Genomic DNA, 19,140 nt, shown 5'->3' with positions numbered 1-19,140 from the left:
GAGGTACATGCTGACACTGACCAGCCCGCCATAAAACAAATAAAATACAACGTCACACACAGACAAACACAAACCAGGGAGTTGGGACATCCAGACAACCAACTGCAGCCTTATTAGGCTTGCGGTCTTGAGCTGACAATCAGCATGTTAGATAAGAGTGCCAGGGCCTTATTTAGCCCGCAGGCTGCTGTCCACACATATAGACACACACACACACAGTTGTGTTTTCATCACTCCCGAGGACATTACATAGAGTTAGTCATTTCCTGGAGACTTGCCCCAAACCATAACTACTACTTGCCTAACTCATACCCTTACCTTACAGTAAGCCTTCAACCTAACATCTAGTTATTTACGTTATGGGGACTTCCATTTTGTCCCCTAAAGGAAGACAAGTCCCCACTGTGTGAAAAGAGAGATGTCCCCACAACATGAGTAATACATGAATGATCACAATAAAACTAATGCAGAAAGATATTAATCAAAGACTCAAAAGATGGAAAATGACAGCTGGGTCTAGTCCTGTGTTCTGAGTCCCAGGCTGTTCTAGCTGGTTCTGATTGTCCTTTACTCTGATCCCCAGACACTAGCTGGCTCTAAGGGTCCTGTCTTCTGACCCCCAGACTGTGTTTTAATCTAACTGGTTCTATCTGTCATTTGAATGTTAATTATTGAATATGAATTATATGTTGTATTTGATCAGAGTTACTTTCAAGTGTTGAGAAAAATGTTTTGCTTAATTGACGAAACACCATGATTCTGTTACTAGTCCGACATTAGTTTTGGAATATTTGGTTCATATTCAAGCTAGCTGTCAGGATTCTAACAGTTGCTATTTTTGTTGTTATGGTAGTTTCAGAGTGGAAAAAGTAAGTGGATCAGTTTGCCCCCTTGATTTCTCTGGTCTGTCTCAGTTTACCCCACAGCTGGGGTAAAGTGAGACACAAGACAACTTTTTTTAAAACAATCATATTTTCACTGCCCTTTGTCTTGAATAAATTCTGCTAATGCCCATTTCTAGGAAACATCCCGAATTAATGAGAAATGTGTAAATTTGAGTGATAAATCATTTTAGCTCGCTTAGAGGGGAGCAAATGTAAAAAGTGGCTCACATTACCCCGTTCTCCCCTATATATATATATATATATGAATAAATAATAGGATTATGAGTTTTAACAAAGGGAAATCAGAAGTTTCAAACTGTTAAAATGATACATACACAGTATACTGTAATTATGCGTTTGCTTTTTAAAAGCTTAACACATCACTACATGAAACACAGAGTAGCCTTTAATTTCAGGATAGATAGCTTTGTTATTCATTAGGGCCCGACCGATATAGCACATCTCTGAAAAATCAGCAATCGGCAAAAAATGTCAGATTTTTTTTTTTTTTTTCAAGCAATCATGTTGAGTGAGATGCATGGCTGCCCCGGAAGTAGCCTACATGCATAACATTAAAGTTATAGCCCATTAACAGCAGCAGCTGGTGTGTTGTAATCCATTGGATTAATTCACAATTGACAGTTCTCCCTGATACCAATAGCAGAGTCATTGGTCATCTTTTGACTGTTAATAGTAATTGATAGAATTTATATAGTGCTTAATTAGAGGCTATTACACTTAACATCATACATATAGAAAATCATATTTATAGAAAAATAAAACAAAATACAGACAAGATAAGGTTTGGAATGGAGTCAGGTGTAATTATGCTTTCTTAATGAGGTGAGTTTTAAGTTGACTTTTAAATTAGTTTATTTAGTCTGAGGTGCTGATGTTTTGGAGGGAGGGATTTCCAGAGGGTTGTGTGCAGTTACATAAAATGCTTAATGTCTGAGTTAAAAAATGTGTCATGTCACTTTAGACATATTCGTAACACTTTATTTATTTTTAGATAATGCATATTTCAATAAACAAAAAGTTCCTGTACACCTATCGACAGTAACAGTCGGTCGGGCCCTATTATTCATATCCCTTCAACACTTTTTCTCCCTGATAAGATGCCTCTGAACTCCGTAGTGATTTCCCTGCTCGTTCTTCCCACACGTATTTAAGTAAATGTGTGAAGATTGTAGCGATTCTCGATTCCCTCCCATGTACACACTGCTGTGGTGTAGTAGTAAACCACAGCTCAATCATAACACATGCTCTCCAATGCATCAGAGAGGAGAGAGATGAGAGAAAAGCAGAAGAAAAGAAAAAGCCCAGACTGCACATTTCAATTAGTCTGTTTAGATAGATACTGTATTACTTCAAAAGTAACTATTTAAATATTAATGCAATTGATGCACACAATTAGCTTTTCTTCCACAAATGTTGGGGCATGTTAATCACACACACATTCAGTAAGAAATTCAACAATAGCCGGTACAACCCAATCCAACTCTTTGTACTTTAGATATTGTGTCGCCCACTATACAGCTCAACCTATCTTCCCTTTTGTCGATGTTATTCTGTCAAATAAATGTATTTGTACCCTGAAATGGTTCCAAAATGCCCGTGGCTCCTTTGCCAAGCAATTCCTCTTTGCTTAAAATGTCCTATAAATGATTTAATAGTATGCTTTACCCTTTTCTTTATTCAAAGCAAATACATATACAAAGCCATGCGCTGGTGTGTACAATGCATCCGCATCCCGCATCCCGCATCCCGCTGTAGAAAGTAACTGGTCCAGTGCAGCTCATTTCATTTGGACCAGTTTCATTTTCAGCTCAGCATGACTTCTCCCATCCACCTTCTATACACAGTACAGTATATATGTCTTTGGAGAAGGTGACAGATAAGTAGCTAGACCTTGTCGTGTCGTCACCCCCCCGGCCCTCCTTGGGTTAGCGCTTCTTAGGAATACTGAGAAATAGTTGAAACGGGTATTGGAAGATGAATGGACACGGAGGAATTGCTGCTGTTGAGAGTGGGCAGAAAGAAAAGATGTAGAAATGGAAAGCAATACAGTAGGGACATTCACAGATGCTATAAGACGGTGGAAAGTAAGACAGTAGTATTGGTGGAGGGAAAAAAGCAAAAGGTGCACAATTTTGATCCTAACAAATGCACAGGGGCTAGGCAGGTGAAGCAGGAGCTATGAATAATGTAAGAGGAGATTTAGGTCACAAAGCCATGAGACGGACGTACCCGTTGGGGTTACAGTTAGCCCTGCTATGGGGAGGCACACTAGATTACCTCTCGTCCATCCTTTTACATCTGCTAAGGGGCTTACAGAAAGACAGGGAATCTGCAGCTAACACAAACCCTGCGTTCCAATCCCCATACTTCCCTACTATTTAGTATACCAGAAAAAGATTTATGATGTCCCCATACATGCACGTCAATTGTAGTAAGATGAAAATACATAAATGCCCCACTAACTCCAATAGCATTTTGGAGTATTTGTCTTAATTCTTGACATTCCTCAACATAATGAAAAAAAAACTTCCTTATCTGATTTTTTTTCTCTCCTGTGGCCCTAAAACTCTTCTGTACTTTAGTATGTAGTGTAGTAAAAAGAAACAGTATGAGATTTGGAACTCAGGGAAAGACTCTCTCTTTGTGGACATGCTGCCATGTTGAACGTGTCAAAGCTTTTGGGGTGCACCTTGTCGGACTAAAAGGAACCTGGACCATTGTTTCCATCACAGGTGTGCATATATATATTTTATTCTAATCTACTGTAACCTAACCTTAATCGAGTGTTTTAGCTGCCTCACCCTATTAGGATTGTTGCATTGTTTAAAACAGTGGTTCCCAAAGTGGGTTCCACAGGATTTATTACTGTAAGTTTTTTGGTACTGTGGCATTTCATCAAGGCAACAGTTCCATAAACTACATTTCTTAGTATATGCGTGTGTGTGTGTGCGCCGTAGTTCAAAACAAGTTTGTGAAGATCTGGGTTAAACCATAGTAACTACACAGTTACTACAAAGTGGTGACAAACAATCCAATAAGTTACAAGTGATGATGGTGAGATAGAGAGAATAGTCATAGCTGGGCAGTTCATAGCTGCACGTCAGCTCAGCTACAGGCTGAAGTTAGTTTGATAAATAACAGCACTCCTCTGCTAGGCAGTGCAGATATTTCAGAAACTTTGTTAACACTCGGCTTAGTGTAAAAAAAAATGTCCTGCAAAGCTTTTTCAAATAGTGCTGACTAACCAAGCTGCCACACCTGTGTGAAAACATTTCAAATGTCTCAGCATGTGTTGGTATTGTTGTAGGCAGGTTGCTTTAGGAAGCACGTCTGACTCTGAAGAGTGTGTGTTGCGTGTGCATTGCAGACACAGTGCTTGCTCAGTTCTTTCTTTGCCAGTGTTTGCCGACTTGTGTTCCCTGCCTCAAGGGAAAAAGAAGTTAATGAAATCAAGAAAATAACACAAAGTGAGCTTTGCAGGAGTTGATCGGTGTATTGTCAGACTCTGACAACACTCGGAGAAAACATCCACAACCACACTGAAAAAAAGGGCATCAGCCATCTGTTGGATTTATGTAAGCATATTATGTCCATTTAAGACAATTGTGTCATGTTCTGAAGCAAAACGTAACCGGATCATGTAGGAAGTGCATCCCATCATGTAGAAACAACATGATAGGCAGAGAGAGTTGTATTAACATGTTCAGCTCATATTAGGAGAAAGTGAGTCAATCGTGGCAACATTAACTCTCGCGATATCTCGTGCTGTCCTCTCGTGCAATCGCGCTCCTTTGCGCGCCAAGACAACTTCCCTTCACTTCACGTCCATGATGAATGGTATCAGCTCTGCACTGCTCTGCTCGGTAAGTAAATGGCTGCAATACATTTGAATGTTGGGCTATGCCATATATCTTAATGTCTTTAGAGTCGCTTTCATGAGTTAAAAAACTGCCATGAGGTAATTTTCTGTCGCGCTGTTGAACCACCACGCATGCCTTATTTCCTGATAATATTTTTAAGCTAACTCCATTACAAAAAAAAACTCAGCCCTGTTCATTTCTATTCAAATTGATTTACTTGGTGCGCCACCTGTCCGTGAGACAATACATAATGGGTTTGTGGTAAATTATTCGTGTTAACCATGGACCACCTATTATAAGAGGTGCTACACACATATGTAGGCTAACTTTCATATTCTATCAACGGCTACTTTTCAAGGACGTCCGTTACATTAATAAGGGGAGGGGCGCGAGCATGGTGTGTTGGTTTGAATTGTTAGCAAAGTAATGTTAGCTAACGTAACGTTAGCTTTTGGTCAACGAGGACGAGTGCAGTGCACCAGAGCCTCTCTTTCAACTGCTTTCAACGGCTCTGCCTTGCACGTAACGTGTGCTTTGCTTTGGTCATTTGACATTCGGACTTTATTTGGCTTCTGCAGTTAATGGATATGTAATAGAGTTATTTTTCTCTCTTACAGGACATAGCTCGATTTGCACCGTGGAAGATAACTGTTTTTCTTTCTTTCTCCATGTTGTGGCTCTACTTGCTGCTACAGATTGCCTTCAGACCGTGCATAACTGGTGAGTGAGTATATTTATTCAAATAAAAGGATTTGAAATGTTAAAAAAATCAAAAAGTTGTATTACAAAGAAATTCATCATATTCTAATGCATAGTTTGCGTTTGTATTTGGTGCAGCTCGATCCAAACATTGGGAGTGCAGCTCAACATTTGTCTCACACTGTTTTTGTGGTGAGTTTTATATAAAAGCACATTAAATAGAGCAATGGTTTAATTTACGTTTTCAGGTGCTGAAAATTATTGATTTATTGCTATAAAAAGATTATCATCAGCCATACCAAAGCATCATATTTTGCCACACTGTACTCCTCCAGTAATTTGTGCTTAAAGAAATACAGTTATGCCATAAAGAAGTGTTTTTTCTGTTTCTTCTTTTTGCTGCAGATTGACAACTTGGTCCGTGTATATCTTGCTCCAGGAGCCAGCGATTTGACTGTAGGATCATGTTTCTGTGGTGAGAATATGCTTTGTATTTGCTCTGTTGGTAACAAAAGTGGTCATTTAAAATACAATTCACTTAACCACCCCGTGCATACACATATAACCAAATAGGGGGTGCAACAGATCACAAAACTCAACAAGGCAAAGATAAGACAAATATAACCTTGCTTTCAATTTATGAAGTTATTTTATTTTAAACATGCACAGTGTATAAAAGGTAGCTTGTGTTTCTCTGTTCATGTTAATAGGAAGGACGTTTAATGCCCCATTTTGCACTTTATTTGTTTTTATATATTTTAGGGTTATTATTATTATATTATTCACATTGAATTGACATCTTCAGTTGATTTTATGATGGTACAAGATATTTTTTATTTCACTGTTATCAATGTTAAAATACATTAACAAAATAAATCAAAAGCAAAGTTATATTTGTCCGAAAAATTATCTTATTTGTGACTCAAAAACCGCAACATGCATTTTTTAGTCAAACACTTGTAATTGTAAAGATTTTCTTGTTCTATATTAAACCTTCGTCTCCATTTCTCCTTTACAGAAGGGTGCTGCTGGCCTGTCACTCAGTTTTACCAAGTACGTCCCAAGTATTAAAGCATAGTAGAGTAAAAGGTGGATTTCATGGGAATAATATATCAAATTACGACCAGTGCATGCAGTGATGTGGTTGGCAACTGTAGATTGGACATAACAAATGTCATGTGTATGTCAGTGTTGTTAAAAAATGGTTCCGTGTTGTTTCAGATAAATGCAGAGAACCTGAGTGCTGCACGTCTTTGAGACGTGTCCGTCGTCTGGGGCAGCAGTGAAAAAAGGCTTTGCTTCCAAGCCATGATGAAGGTAAGAACATTTTACCTACTGAATTATATATTGCAAATGCTTTGCTTTGTTACTTTTTAAAATGTAAATATGAATGGAGTTACATTTATTTGGATTTAAAGGCATACTAAGCGATCTCCAGTGAATGTTTGCCAAATGTTTGTTTATATTTATACTAACCTCAGGCCCGTGCCACACATCCTGCGTCTACCTCTGGAGCACATCTGCGTCTGTTACTGCTGCCTTTCTCTCTCTCTCTTTTTGGCCACACATGGAACACCTCAGCTGCTGCAGCGCTGCTTCTTAAAGCCCTGTCTTCCTACGTAGAGTTCTTATAGATAATTCCCATTAATATGAAGTTGATTCATGTCATTTCATGATACATATGATTAATATTTAGTTTTGACAGTAATCCGTATGCCTCATTGCCTTTTCTTTTTCTCCACATTTGCACTTGTGGGAAGTTTAGAAAAACACAGCAGGAAATGGTGGAACTACAGCGAAAGCTGCTAGTATGAAGTCAATATGACTGTCAACAGAGTATTTCTATCAGTTAAAGCAGTGTATTGTGTTAATACGGTCGCAGAGAAAAAAAATCAGACGCGCAGTAGACGCAGGATGTGTGTCCCGGGCGTTACGGCCCCCACACACATCCTACCTCTACTGCGCGTCTACCTCGCGTCTGCGTCTGACTTTTTGTCACAGACTGTGAAATCAACGTAGAGCGAGCACACATCCAACCTCAGACGCACTGCTGAGGCGCGTCGGAGGCACGTCTGCAGCGACGCTCCCCTTCACCTCAGGAGGCTCGCCTATTTTTTTCTGAGAGCAGCGCGTCTCTCTCGCGTCTCTGTGCTTTAACTGATAGAGAAATACTCTGCTGACAGTCATACCAGCAGCATTCACTCTAGTTACACGTTTACCCGGTGTGTTTATTTCAAAATAAAACATCCCTCAGTCGTATACGCGAATAATCCCTTTATTTCACGATTTAATTGTGCAATCAAAATCCGAGGGATTTAAAACCTAATTTTCAATTAGTTCTGGCATTTCATTTTTGGATAAATGACACATATAGAGATCCAATATAGTGAAAAAATAAAAAAGATCATGATGAGCGCAACAGTTTTCCGTTGCTCTATCTGTGTCTACGGCCTTCTTCTTCCCCGACCACACCCCCCTCTCTCTCCCGTATAAATCAGTAAAGTGATTTTTGAAATACTCTGCTGAGTCATATTGACTTCATACTGGCAGCTTTCGCTGTAGTTTCACCATTTCCTGGTGTGTCCCCTTCAAAATAAAACTTCCAACAAGCGAAAATATGGCAAAAAAAAGAAAAAAATGGCAATGGGGCGCACGGATTACTGTCCAGACTCAATATAAATCATATGCATCATAGATGACATGAAAGAACTTCATTTTTAATGGGAATTATCTATGAAAACTCTATGTAGAAAGATAGGGCTTTTAGAAGCAGCGCTGCAGCAGCAGCAGCTGCTGAGACGTTGCATGTGTGTCCGAGAAAAGTCCGAGAGAGGCAGCAGTAAGGTAACGCGACGCGCTCCAGAGGTAGACGCAGGATGTGTGTGGAGGCCGTTACTGTTTACTTAACTAAACGCCGGCCGGAGTGAATGGTCGCTGACGCTGTGCTGGACAGGTTCAAAAAGTGTGGGGCGCGTTATAGTGTCTGGGCCGTTCCTCAAAAAGTCCATCCACAACGTTCTGACAGCGGTTAGCATAAACATAAACAGTTGCTGGCTCTGAGTCAGGCTTTTTAGATCTTTGTTAACGGATCCGCGATTGTGTGTAAACACCTGACTTTTTCTGAATGCACACACACGACAGACAGATAGCGGATTCTTAATTGCTGATTTTGACAAAGTGGTCTAGATTACAATAGTTTAGTATGCCTTTCAAATTAACCTGACCTGATTAAAGTTTTCTTTGTCTTTTCCCACTTTCATACCAGTTTTCGACAGTTTGAGTTAAAATGGTGACATGTTCTTTGTTCTAATCCTTTAGGACAACATCGCTGCTGGCAGAAAAGGCATCATAAACAGACTGCATTTACCTCATGGTGAGTGTTTGCAAAATAGTTGGTGCCTTTGCCACATTTAAAAAAAAATGTTTTGTTTGTTGTTATGTGTTACATGTTAATGCACAAATGCAATGTATCACAGTAAAGCCAGTGGTTTAAGGTTTCAAAGGCTTTTTATTTAATGTATCTGCTACATTCTGAGAATGTTTATACTTCGTCTACGTCTTTTTTTTTAAATTAAAGAATGTGTTTAATTCTTAATGAATGTGTAGGCTAATATTGTGGTTTACAAAAGGCCAATAGTTTAAGCTTTTTAACATTTTTGATTTAATGTCTGTCTCTGCCACAGAGGCTGAGCATTAAGAATTTAGTAAACGTTGACATTCTATGCAGTTTTACAGTACACCCTCTGGTCTTGGGAGGCTGGTTTCAAACTGCTTAGGTTTTAGATGGAGTTCTTTTAATTGGCCTTAGGTCTTAATGGGTTAATGAATGAAGTTGAGTTTTAAAAATAGTTTGATAGATAAAGTGAAAACTAAATACATATATTTTCCTTTCACCAGGACACAGCTGATCTATCAAACCACCACTACACCTTCGAAGAATTCAAGAAGATTATGGAGTAAGATGTAGCTGAACCATCAAGATAGGCCCAAAGCTTGAACACTAACATACACCAGTGAGAAGAGCTGACCCTGGTTGAGTCATGTGTAAGACACTTACAGCTTTATGTTCCTGGACTGAGAGATGCGGCTGTTCCTCTTACCACAAGTGATGTTTTACAGTAATTGAAAAATTGTCAATAGTTTGCTGTTTTTACAGTTATTGCTGGAATAAAGGTGTCAACTGGATCATTTCCCTTGTTTCATCATTTGTACTTTTGAAAAAAGTGGGTAGTGTTAAGGATAATCTAGAAAGTTGAAGTAAAGTATTTAACAAGAAAATGTTTAATGCTGTCATTTTAATAGTTTTTAGTTGTATTTATATTTGAAATATAGTTAAAGTTAGTTTAATTGATGTGTATATTTAAAGTATTAAATTATATCTAATTATTATGAATATAAAAACATAATTTGACATTCAGATATTAAAATTACAGATCATGTTAAAGTTAACTGATCAAATAGTGTTGAATTACAAGTGAGTGAATTGTGTTGGAATAAAGTGATCAAACTGTTTAGGACTAAAATGATCATAATACGTAATTTGAAAACATTTCTATAACTTTATATTTACACAAAGCACTTGTGTTGAGTTAACATGATTCGGGTGTGTTGAGTTAACATGATTCGGGTGTGTTGAGTTAACATGATTCGGTAGGTTGCAGCCAAAGCAAATATTTTGTGTGCAACCACTGTCCACAATTGAATTGAGTAAATCCAATGCATCTTTTTTTTCAGTGCAGCAGCACCCACAATGGGGCTTTAAATGAGTTTTTTAAGAAGGCGATGTCCTCACATTTGCTCATCGCTGCAGTGTGTACTGTGTTTGTATTTTTTGGAGAGGACAACATGTGTATTAAGTTGTGTGGACAGATCCCAGGGCTTGGTTCTTCTTTTCTCTCTTTAGACTTCCTTTCATTAGATTAGTTCACTGTGTTTCCCAGTGACACAGAGAGAGGACAGAGCTTAATGCTTAGAGGAAGTCAGACCACATGGGTACTTCTCTGCACTCGCTTGTATAACAATAACTCTTTTATTTGACTGTAACTGGTTCTCCTCCGTGGCCCCCTGTAAGCAGCCAGCTCAGTGTCTCTAGAGCAAACACTGGTAGAGGTGTTACTGTCAGTAGGGTAGTGTAGTAGTGTTTGATGAGAAGCCTTGCACCATGAGTGAGAAGACTCATTATTTCAACTTCCCATGGTTATCGTGGCTGATTTGCTGCTCCCTCCCTTTTTTGACTGATCAGTTGATAATATTTCCCTGACCCCATTTCCTGTCGTTCCTAAAAATGCATGACAGGTCTTGGTGACGATATTTTCCAAGTGGAAATGTAAAATGGAAGGTGTTTCGAATAAATCAATAACTAAGCACGAATAAAATCAAGTAAAATTTAGGCATAAATGAGCCAATTTCCCTTTAAATCTTTCTTTTGTTTTATTTTTTTATTTCAAAAATAGCTCTTTTCAAAAAAAAATGCAAGTTAGTTCTAGCAACAGCAATTTCAAAGTAATATAGTATTTTTGATCCGAAAAAAAGTATCATCACTATCCTTTATTTATCATCACTCCTATTCATTCACACTCAGCCTGCACATCAAAATGCCTTAAAATGTACATCCAGTTGACTGCATATTGTAAATATTGTTCATCACATTGCACATTTCAATTGAATTTATATCCTTTTTACCCTCTATTCTATTTGATATATACCGTTTTATTTTGTACCCTTGCACTAATTAACATTTAGAATGTATTTACTGGAAATGTTGTTCATATTCTTTATCTTTTATCTAATTATGTCTCATGTTATTTTATTGTTCCTATTGCACCGCGGGTCGGAGATAAACCTCATTTTGATTCTTATGTTTGTTTTGAATCAGAATTGACAATAAAGTTTGACACTATTTTTTTACTCTTTTTTTCCACTCAGTATCAAGATGGTGCTGATGTGGACGAGCGGGGATACCTTTAAGACGGCCTACTTCCTGCTCACCCAGGCTCCCGTGCAGTTCTGGACGTGTGGCATGCTGCAGGTCTGCGTGGACTTTGCCATCCTCTTCCAGGTCTACTACTACAGCCGCTACCCACAGAAACCTGTCTCCCACACCGTCTCCCACACCACCAGTGCCAAAGCCCTGTGAAGAGCCTATTGCCTGCCCTCCTTGGACCAGTCAAACCCCCCAAGACAGCAGGGCGGAAGCACTTCTTCTGCGAGGCGCTGTGTATAAACATACATGAGTACCAAGACACCTTGAGATGATGCAGACTGCTCCCCCCGCCTCACCTCCAAGTATACATAAAGACACATACACACACATAAATAAGACATGAACATACACAGACACTTGTTGGCCATTTGTGTCTGCTGCCATACCCAAAGGGACATCTGTTACAAACAAAACTCAACCTCTTTTGTTTTATTATATCCTATACTGACTTCTTCTGGATGCCTACAGTGTGCTTGTGTCTTGGAATGCACCCTCAAAGAGAATTCCCCTTCCAATCAACCTATGTGCATGTGGTGGAGAATATTATGCACATACATGAATATATAGAAAAACAGCAGTGGTTTTGTGGTCCACATTAGCTGACGATTGTTGCATGGACACTCTGCCTTAAAACACACGCGCACGCACACACACACACACACACACACACACACACACACACACACACACACACACACACACACATGAAAGATAAATACTTAAACAACATTACTGAATGTACAAAATGGCATTTTTTAATTTTTGTTGTTTTTTTCAACACAGTGGAGAAATGCTGGTTGAGTCTACCACTCGGGCAGATGGCCGCCATGTGCTGTGACACACACACAAACACACTGCCTTGTGGGATAATACGTAGAGGAAGGAATGGAATAAACAAGAGGCAATCAAACGTTACCAAAAGATGAACATTTCCAAAGGCTTGGAGATGCAATGCATTGACTTTTAAAATACAAATGCTTATAAACATTTGCTGTCAGTGATATTTTGTGTAATTTTGATCATTTTCATGTAAAAAAATATTCAAAGGAGTCAGTCTCAGTATTCTTGAGATGCATTCGTACTGATACAAATGTACGCACAATTGCATACACAGTCCAGATTGCAAGGGGCCAATAATATGCTGTGGGCAGGGCGAAGTGAAGCACAAACGAATAATTTTGCATTGAAAATATGTACATTTCAGCTTAATGTGTTATTTATGACAGGAAAGCAGAACCATACCAGAATGAACTGGAGTTCCTGATGAGTTCTTTGTTCAGTCAGAGCCTTGAATTAACTTAGCTTGCTTTGCACAAACACACTGTCATGGATTTGATTTAACTAAGTAAGCAGCTCCTACAAAAATATTTTTTTTGCTATTTCAACTGAATGCTGCATTCAACTGAAAATCTTACCATTACTCAACTTGGTGAGTACTGTACTGAGTTTGTTCCTCCCTTATGCTAGCCCTGCGGTAGTCTAAATGGGCTACTTTTCTGATGTAACAGCTACAAGTGGTTGCTGGTGGCTTTGCAGTCATTCTGCCACCAGTTTGGCCAGACTTCATATTTTTTTGTTTGTTCACATTGTACGATAGCTGTCAAAGATTTCAGAAAACTCAGTAATTCAGACGTTTTTCCCCAATCGGCTGCTCAGCATTATGTATGCTTTGAACATTATGAGCTGGATAAGGCATTATCTTGCTATGCATGAGCGTCTGTACCAGTTACATTACGTCCATTTCTGAGATCTGGGAAGGCAGCAAGATCACAGGTAAGATTTGGTAAAAGTAGTTATTAGAAAATAACAGCCGAAGCTACCACGAGACCCACAGTCTAATGAAGCCAAAATGATCCATTAAGATAAGTTCACTTAAAGGCCTACTTCACCGGTTTAAATATGAAGGTGTATTGAATTCTGAGATCCTATGTAGTATAAATGTGCAAAAAAAAAAAAAATCGGTTCATCCTAGCCTGAGAAAAGGCAGAAAGAGTGTTTTTTTAACCCTATATTTCTCCTTCTCGTGACATCACAGAAAGAGAAATATAGGGTTAAAACTGTGATGTCACAGTAAAAGACATCACAGTAAATTTTCAAACCGGTGAAGTAGGCCTTTAAGGCTGATACTTGTGAACATGCTCAACAAAACATCAAATATTTTCACTTCCTACTATATTGGCAGTGGGTCAAATATGACTAGCCAGTTTCTTTATTTTGCAAATCCAGTAAAATCCCCAGATTTTTTCCAAATCATTTCCATGTCTTCACATCACCGTGTAAGTGCTGTTTTGTAATTCCTCTGCGCGGATGTGAAATGCCAGACCTTTAGGCGTATATGACTGTCGGGCCTTTAGTGAACCATGGACCTGGTCCTGTACCCTGCCTCGAAGAAATGGACACTTCCCTTTCGTTCCATTTTGACTAGGCAGGACTTTTCTAGGACTGTTGCTTTCCTAAATATACAAAAACGAGATATGGTGGTTCCTTAGTGATGGATGTGCATTTAGCCATATTATGTTTTTTTTCCTAATATTCCAATGCCAGTGAGGTGGACTGTTTGGATAATGTAAGATAGGTTCCGGTTGTTCTCATGTGGATAAGAATGACCTCAGAGTTTCACCTCATTCACTGTTCCATGTTTATCTGATTTCCCTTCTTTTTTTTTCTCGTCGTTTTTTGTATCATTTTGCTGTATCATCATATGAAGGTATTTCATTATATTAACTGCCAAGTTTTTACACCGTCATACCTTGTCAAACTCAGACCTTTTTGTTTATGTACCAAAAATATTATTTTCCAGTATGTTTCTTATGTCATTTTCATTATGTTTCCTATGCCATCTTCACTGTTTCTTGGTTTGTATGTCATTTTTCTATTAAACCAATTGCCAATTGTCCTACTTTTAAAACCCAATGACATCCATCAACACTTGAGGCTGTTTAAACACCCAAGTATTGTAGAGAATCTAATGTGGCATTGGCACCCAATAAAGAGGGCACACACATAGACCGACTTGTGCGTCATGTTTCGTTTGATGAAGATGTTTTGTGTCAGCGGTGCAGCTCTGGCAGACATCAATTGTTGAAGGGAAGAATAATCCCACCGGCCCTGGTCCTTCTTTGGGCTTTGAGCGTATGGAAATGAATAAGCACATAAATTGTAATGTGCTGAGCTTTCACTAGCACAGAGAGGAAACGTCACACCGATAATAGATGGACCAGCCAAGGACGGGTATAATAAGATGGATTTGAATAGGCACATTCTACTGTGCAGAGCGTTCCAAATTATTATGCAAATGATATTTTTCTCAGATTTTCTTAAATAGTCGATGCAAATGACAGTCAGTATAATTTTCAAGTCATCAACCGTAAAAGTATGATTACAATTTTATTGAACAAACCTCCAAATGATAACTCAAAATGCACCGTTCCAAATGATTATGCACAACAGAGTTTCAAAATTTTTTATAGGTTGTAAAAGAAATAAAAATGGTCATTTGTTGAATTTGCAGGATGTGAAGGTCATATTTAGTGAAATCAAAAGCTATTTCAATCAAAAACATCTTAACAGGCCAAGTTACATGTTAACATAGGACCCCTTCTTTGATATCACCTTCACAATTCTTGCATCCATTAAGCTTGTGAGTTTTTGGAGAGTTTCAGCTTGAATATCTTTGCAGGATGCCAGACTAGCCTCCCATAGCTGCTGTTTTGATGTGAACTGCCTCCCAACCTCATAGATGTTTTGCTTGAGGACGCTCCAAAGGTTTTCAATGGGGTTGAGGTCAGGGGAAGATGGGGGCCACACCATGAGGTTCTCTCCTTTTATGCCCATAGTAGCCAATGACACAGAGGTATTCTTTGCAGCATGAGATGGAGCATTGTCATGCATGAAGATGATTTTACTACGGAAGGCACTGTCCTTCTTTTTGTACAACGGAAGAAAGTGGTCAGTCAGAAACTAAACATACTTTGCTGAGGTCATTTTCACACCGTCAGGGACCCTAAAGGGGCCTACCAGCTCTCTCCCCATGATTCCGGCCCAAAACATGACTCCGCCACCTCCTTGCTGTCGTTGCAGCCTTGTTGGGACATGGTGGCCATTCACCAACCATCCACTACTCCATCCATCTGGACCATCCAGGGTTGCACGGCACTCATCAGTAAACAAGACTGTTTGAAAATTAGTCCTCATGTATTTCTGAGCCCAGTGCAACCGTTTCTGCTTGTGAGCATTGTTTAGGGGTGGCCGAATAATAGGTTTATGCACAGCTGCAAACCTCTGGAGGATCCTACACCTTGAGGTTCGCGGGACTCCAGAGGCACCAGCGTTTGCATAATAATTTGGAACACGGTGTATATGCGGTCACATTTCTAATATTTTCTAACATTTCTATAAGTCTTTCACAAGACATGTCTGTTTCTTAAAGATAAGACTTGAATAATATATATATATATATATATATATATTTTTTTTTTTTTTTTTTTTTTTTCAATTTTGGGGAATTAGGTTGTCTTAATGTAAAAAAAAATGGCAACTTCACATTTGATAAAGACTACTGTGGGCAGTTCATTTCAACATCAACATAAATGTAGCCTCTTTTTTTTCCACATATGAATTGGGAATCAAGTGGGCTAAAATATTCCCGTTTGGCCAAGTACGACCAAAGTGATACTCACTCTGTTGGCGACAACCTGAATGAAATCAATATGAATGTTAAGTAAAGGAGGCATAAAGGTTAGGAGATTTGACTTTCCCAGAAAGGGCCCAAGTGTAGCCTTGCTCACCGTTGTCCACCGTCGCTCTGTGACATCACATCCTGGCGCTAAGGTGCCTGGGAAGTGTAGTCAGGACACTAAAATAACATCCATAAACATAGCTACAATATCCCTGCGTTCCATTTCCCGTTCAACATGCCCTCGTTCACTTGCCCTCGGGGGAATCCCCGCCGCCATCATAAGTGTTGTTCCAATTGTCTGGAAACTGAAGTGAACTTGGTGATATAGACCCTCGGAGGGCTGAGTGATAGAGTGAACATCCATGGTCACTCCGAGGTGGATATCACCCACAGTGCATTGCAGTTCGTCTTCTTCATCTTCTCCTTTTATTTTCCGGTAGACTGTATGCTTTTAGGGACATCGCGGCCACCCACAGGACAAATATATATATATAAATATATTCCAAAACGCTTCAATTAGCCTATCCTATTTCCATAGGAACAATCCAGTGAATGTATTGCAGTTTACACATTGCTGCTATAACACCGATGGCTGCCAATTATAGGACTATTTTAAACAAATGTTTTTGGTTGAAACTAACATAAATAAGAAAATACGTTGGAGCAAACAATTTACATGTGTAAGTAACAATATCTTGATAATCTGAGTTACCGTGTCGAAATCCAATGTTTGTTATGCTATGGAAATGGCTTTCTGCAATACAGGCTACCTTAGCAGAATGTTATAATTCTGTATTATTTGCATTCAGAACTACCTATGTAACTGATGGTCCATTGCGAGTACATGGGCAAGTGGGTTCCATTTAAATCCCCCCGCACCTCCCCCGCCCAGTCTCCCTCCGCGCTCCAAGTTCCCTCCGTGCAACGTATGCTGGTACGTCATACCAAGGGCTGAGGGTAAATGAACGAGGGCAAGTGCAACTACTAATGGAATGCAGGTAATGTCAACAACCTGCTCTAGTGAACAAAATAATGCAAACAGGAAGGGACACTAAACTTGCCCGTAACACTTAGCTTAGCATCTTTTGTTTAATTAGATAAACTTTTTTTTAAATAAATTCCTTTGTGTTTATGGTTTCTAGAAGGTGAATTAAAAAAAACTGTTACTAGAGCCCCAGCCCCCATGAATACCAATTAGGCCCACTTCAGGATGTGGATCAATATGTTCCTTGCAGTAAGCTAAATTAACAACTAGATAAGCTAGCATAGTGCAGCATTTAGAAGGTGTTTTGTATCAGGAGTTGGCAACCCATCCAGCTAAAAGTGAAGTATTTATTAGAAAAACACACAACTCTAATTGAATACTGTTACTGGATGTAGCAACAGTTAGCTAACACATACAAAGTAACACTTATCCTTGGTCACAATATTCTCTCACTGACTCACTGCTTGTTATTCACACGAATAGCAGCTCTTTGGAAACATTCTCTGAGGTGCACTCGTGTCAAAGGAATTGCTCAAGATCACGGCCATACAGTGAATAAAGCTCAGGGTCTATTATTCCCTTTAGCAAGACAGTACAATCGTTAGCTTGACCTCGAAGCGCCAACTGTGTGAACACTGAACAGTAGAACCCACAGAATAATTTAACAGAAACATATCATTGCCCGTCAGCATTTATGGTTGATCGAAAATCACAGCTTAAAAAAATCATCTATTTATTATTAATATTATTAAATATATATTATTAAATGTATGGGAGGGGGGGTGTTAAGGCTACAGCTAATCTAATTTAGGATGTTCTCTAAGTACAGTAGCAAAGAAGCAGACGCTCTTGCAAATCTGAGAGCGTCCTTGTGTATAATAAGTTGTTAAATCAAAGCATCTCCACAAGGGACTGTGTTCATTATAATCTTTATTAGATTTTTCAAAAGAGGCTGTTCCTAAGGCTACGGATTCTTGACGCAAATCAAAAATCCATTTAAATTGGGTTTATAATCACACGATGCATCACCCGGTTCATTTATTAAAACCAGAATTTATGAAACTTTCTAGTGTTCTGTGTCATATTTCCATGCTTTTTAATGATTCAATTAATCCAGTGACTGCTATTTCAGAGTTGGCAGACTAAACATTAGCCTAATGGCATATCAAAATATCTAAATCTAATTTCCTTTCTCAAGCATTTGTGCTCAGAGCCGGCCCAAGGCATAAGCGAACTAAGCGGTCGCTTAGGGCCCCCTCCAAATTTATTTTTTTGTTTGTGTGTTTGATATTAACATCATATTATGCAAATGTGAGTTACCATACAAAAAAAGGAATACAATGTTTTGGTCTAGATAATTTATAGCCTAAAAATGTAATCAGTTCATCTGGGAGGTAATCCGAAATGATCTGATCATGTCACGTTCACATCCATGCACAGTGTGTATTGAGTTTATTTAAAAACTTTTGGAAATGGGGCTGCCCTCAGTTGCCCATGCACTGTGTATAGTCTATATCCTATTTCAGCCTTGTCTGTGGAAAAAAAGATACAGTAGCTGGACAACAGAGTTCTTCTGCTTCGTTCCTCTCACTGCATTTAAATGAATTCATTATATTACACATGTGTCCTTCTTCAATAGCTTCTAATTCATCTGACCCAGTGTCTCCAAATTATTTGTTCACACAAAATTTCTCATATTTAGCCTCTTAATTTTCCTCTCAAAGTGCACCAGATTCATGCATTTCACTTTAAAAAGGTAAAAAAAATCTCCCGGGGGGGCATACCCCCGAACCCCCCAAGGAGGGTCTGAATCTCGGCTGTCTAATATTTTCGCACAGCTGCACAGTGGAGGCACTAGCAGAAAACACTGGGTGTGTGAATGATATTTAACAAAGATCTAGTATCTAGTTTCAGCAGCTCTAACATTGGAGAGGGGCCCCCTAATCATATTTTGCTTAGGGCCCCCTGAAGGCTTGGGCCGGCTCTGCTTGTGCTTCTTTGATTGGTTCAAACTTTCAAAGTTTGAGGAA

General features: G+C 39.0%; 1 protein-coding gene and 1 long non-coding RNA gene across 2 annotated transcripts in view; both read left to right on the top strand.

Annotated features, from left to right (window-relative positions):
• The window catches only part of slc66a2 (solute carrier family 66 member 2), a 38,149-nt gene extending 23,797 nt beyond the window's left edge, over nt 1–14,352 (top strand). Inside the window, exon 4 of the mRNA XM_080045673.1 lies at nt 11,390–14,352. Coding sequence (XP_079901799.1) covers nt 11,390–11,600 — 211 coding nt within the window. The 3' untranslated portion in view covers nt 11,601–14,352. The remainder of the gene's footprint in view (nt 1–11,389) is intronic.
• Nucleotides 4,723–9,492, top strand: LOC307264292. The gene is made up of 8 exons (XR_013845310.1): nt 4,723–4,768; nt 5,383–5,485; nt 5,603–5,656; nt 5,870–5,939; nt 6,483–6,517; nt 6,686–6,781; nt 8,783–8,837; nt 9,362–9,492. It is a non-coding gene; the product is annotated as an uncharacterized lncRNA (long non-coding RNA).
• Nucleotides 14,353–19,140: the final 4,788 nt, after the last annotated feature.

Source organism: Ammodytes marinus, assembly GCF_949987685.1.
Source record: "Ammodytes marinus genome assembly, chromosome: 17".
Lineage (NCBI taxonomy): Eukaryota > Metazoa > Chordata > Actinopteri > Uranoscopiformes > Ammodytidae > Ammodytes > Ammodytes marinus.
This window is presented reverse-complemented; position numbering and strand designations above follow the sequence as displayed.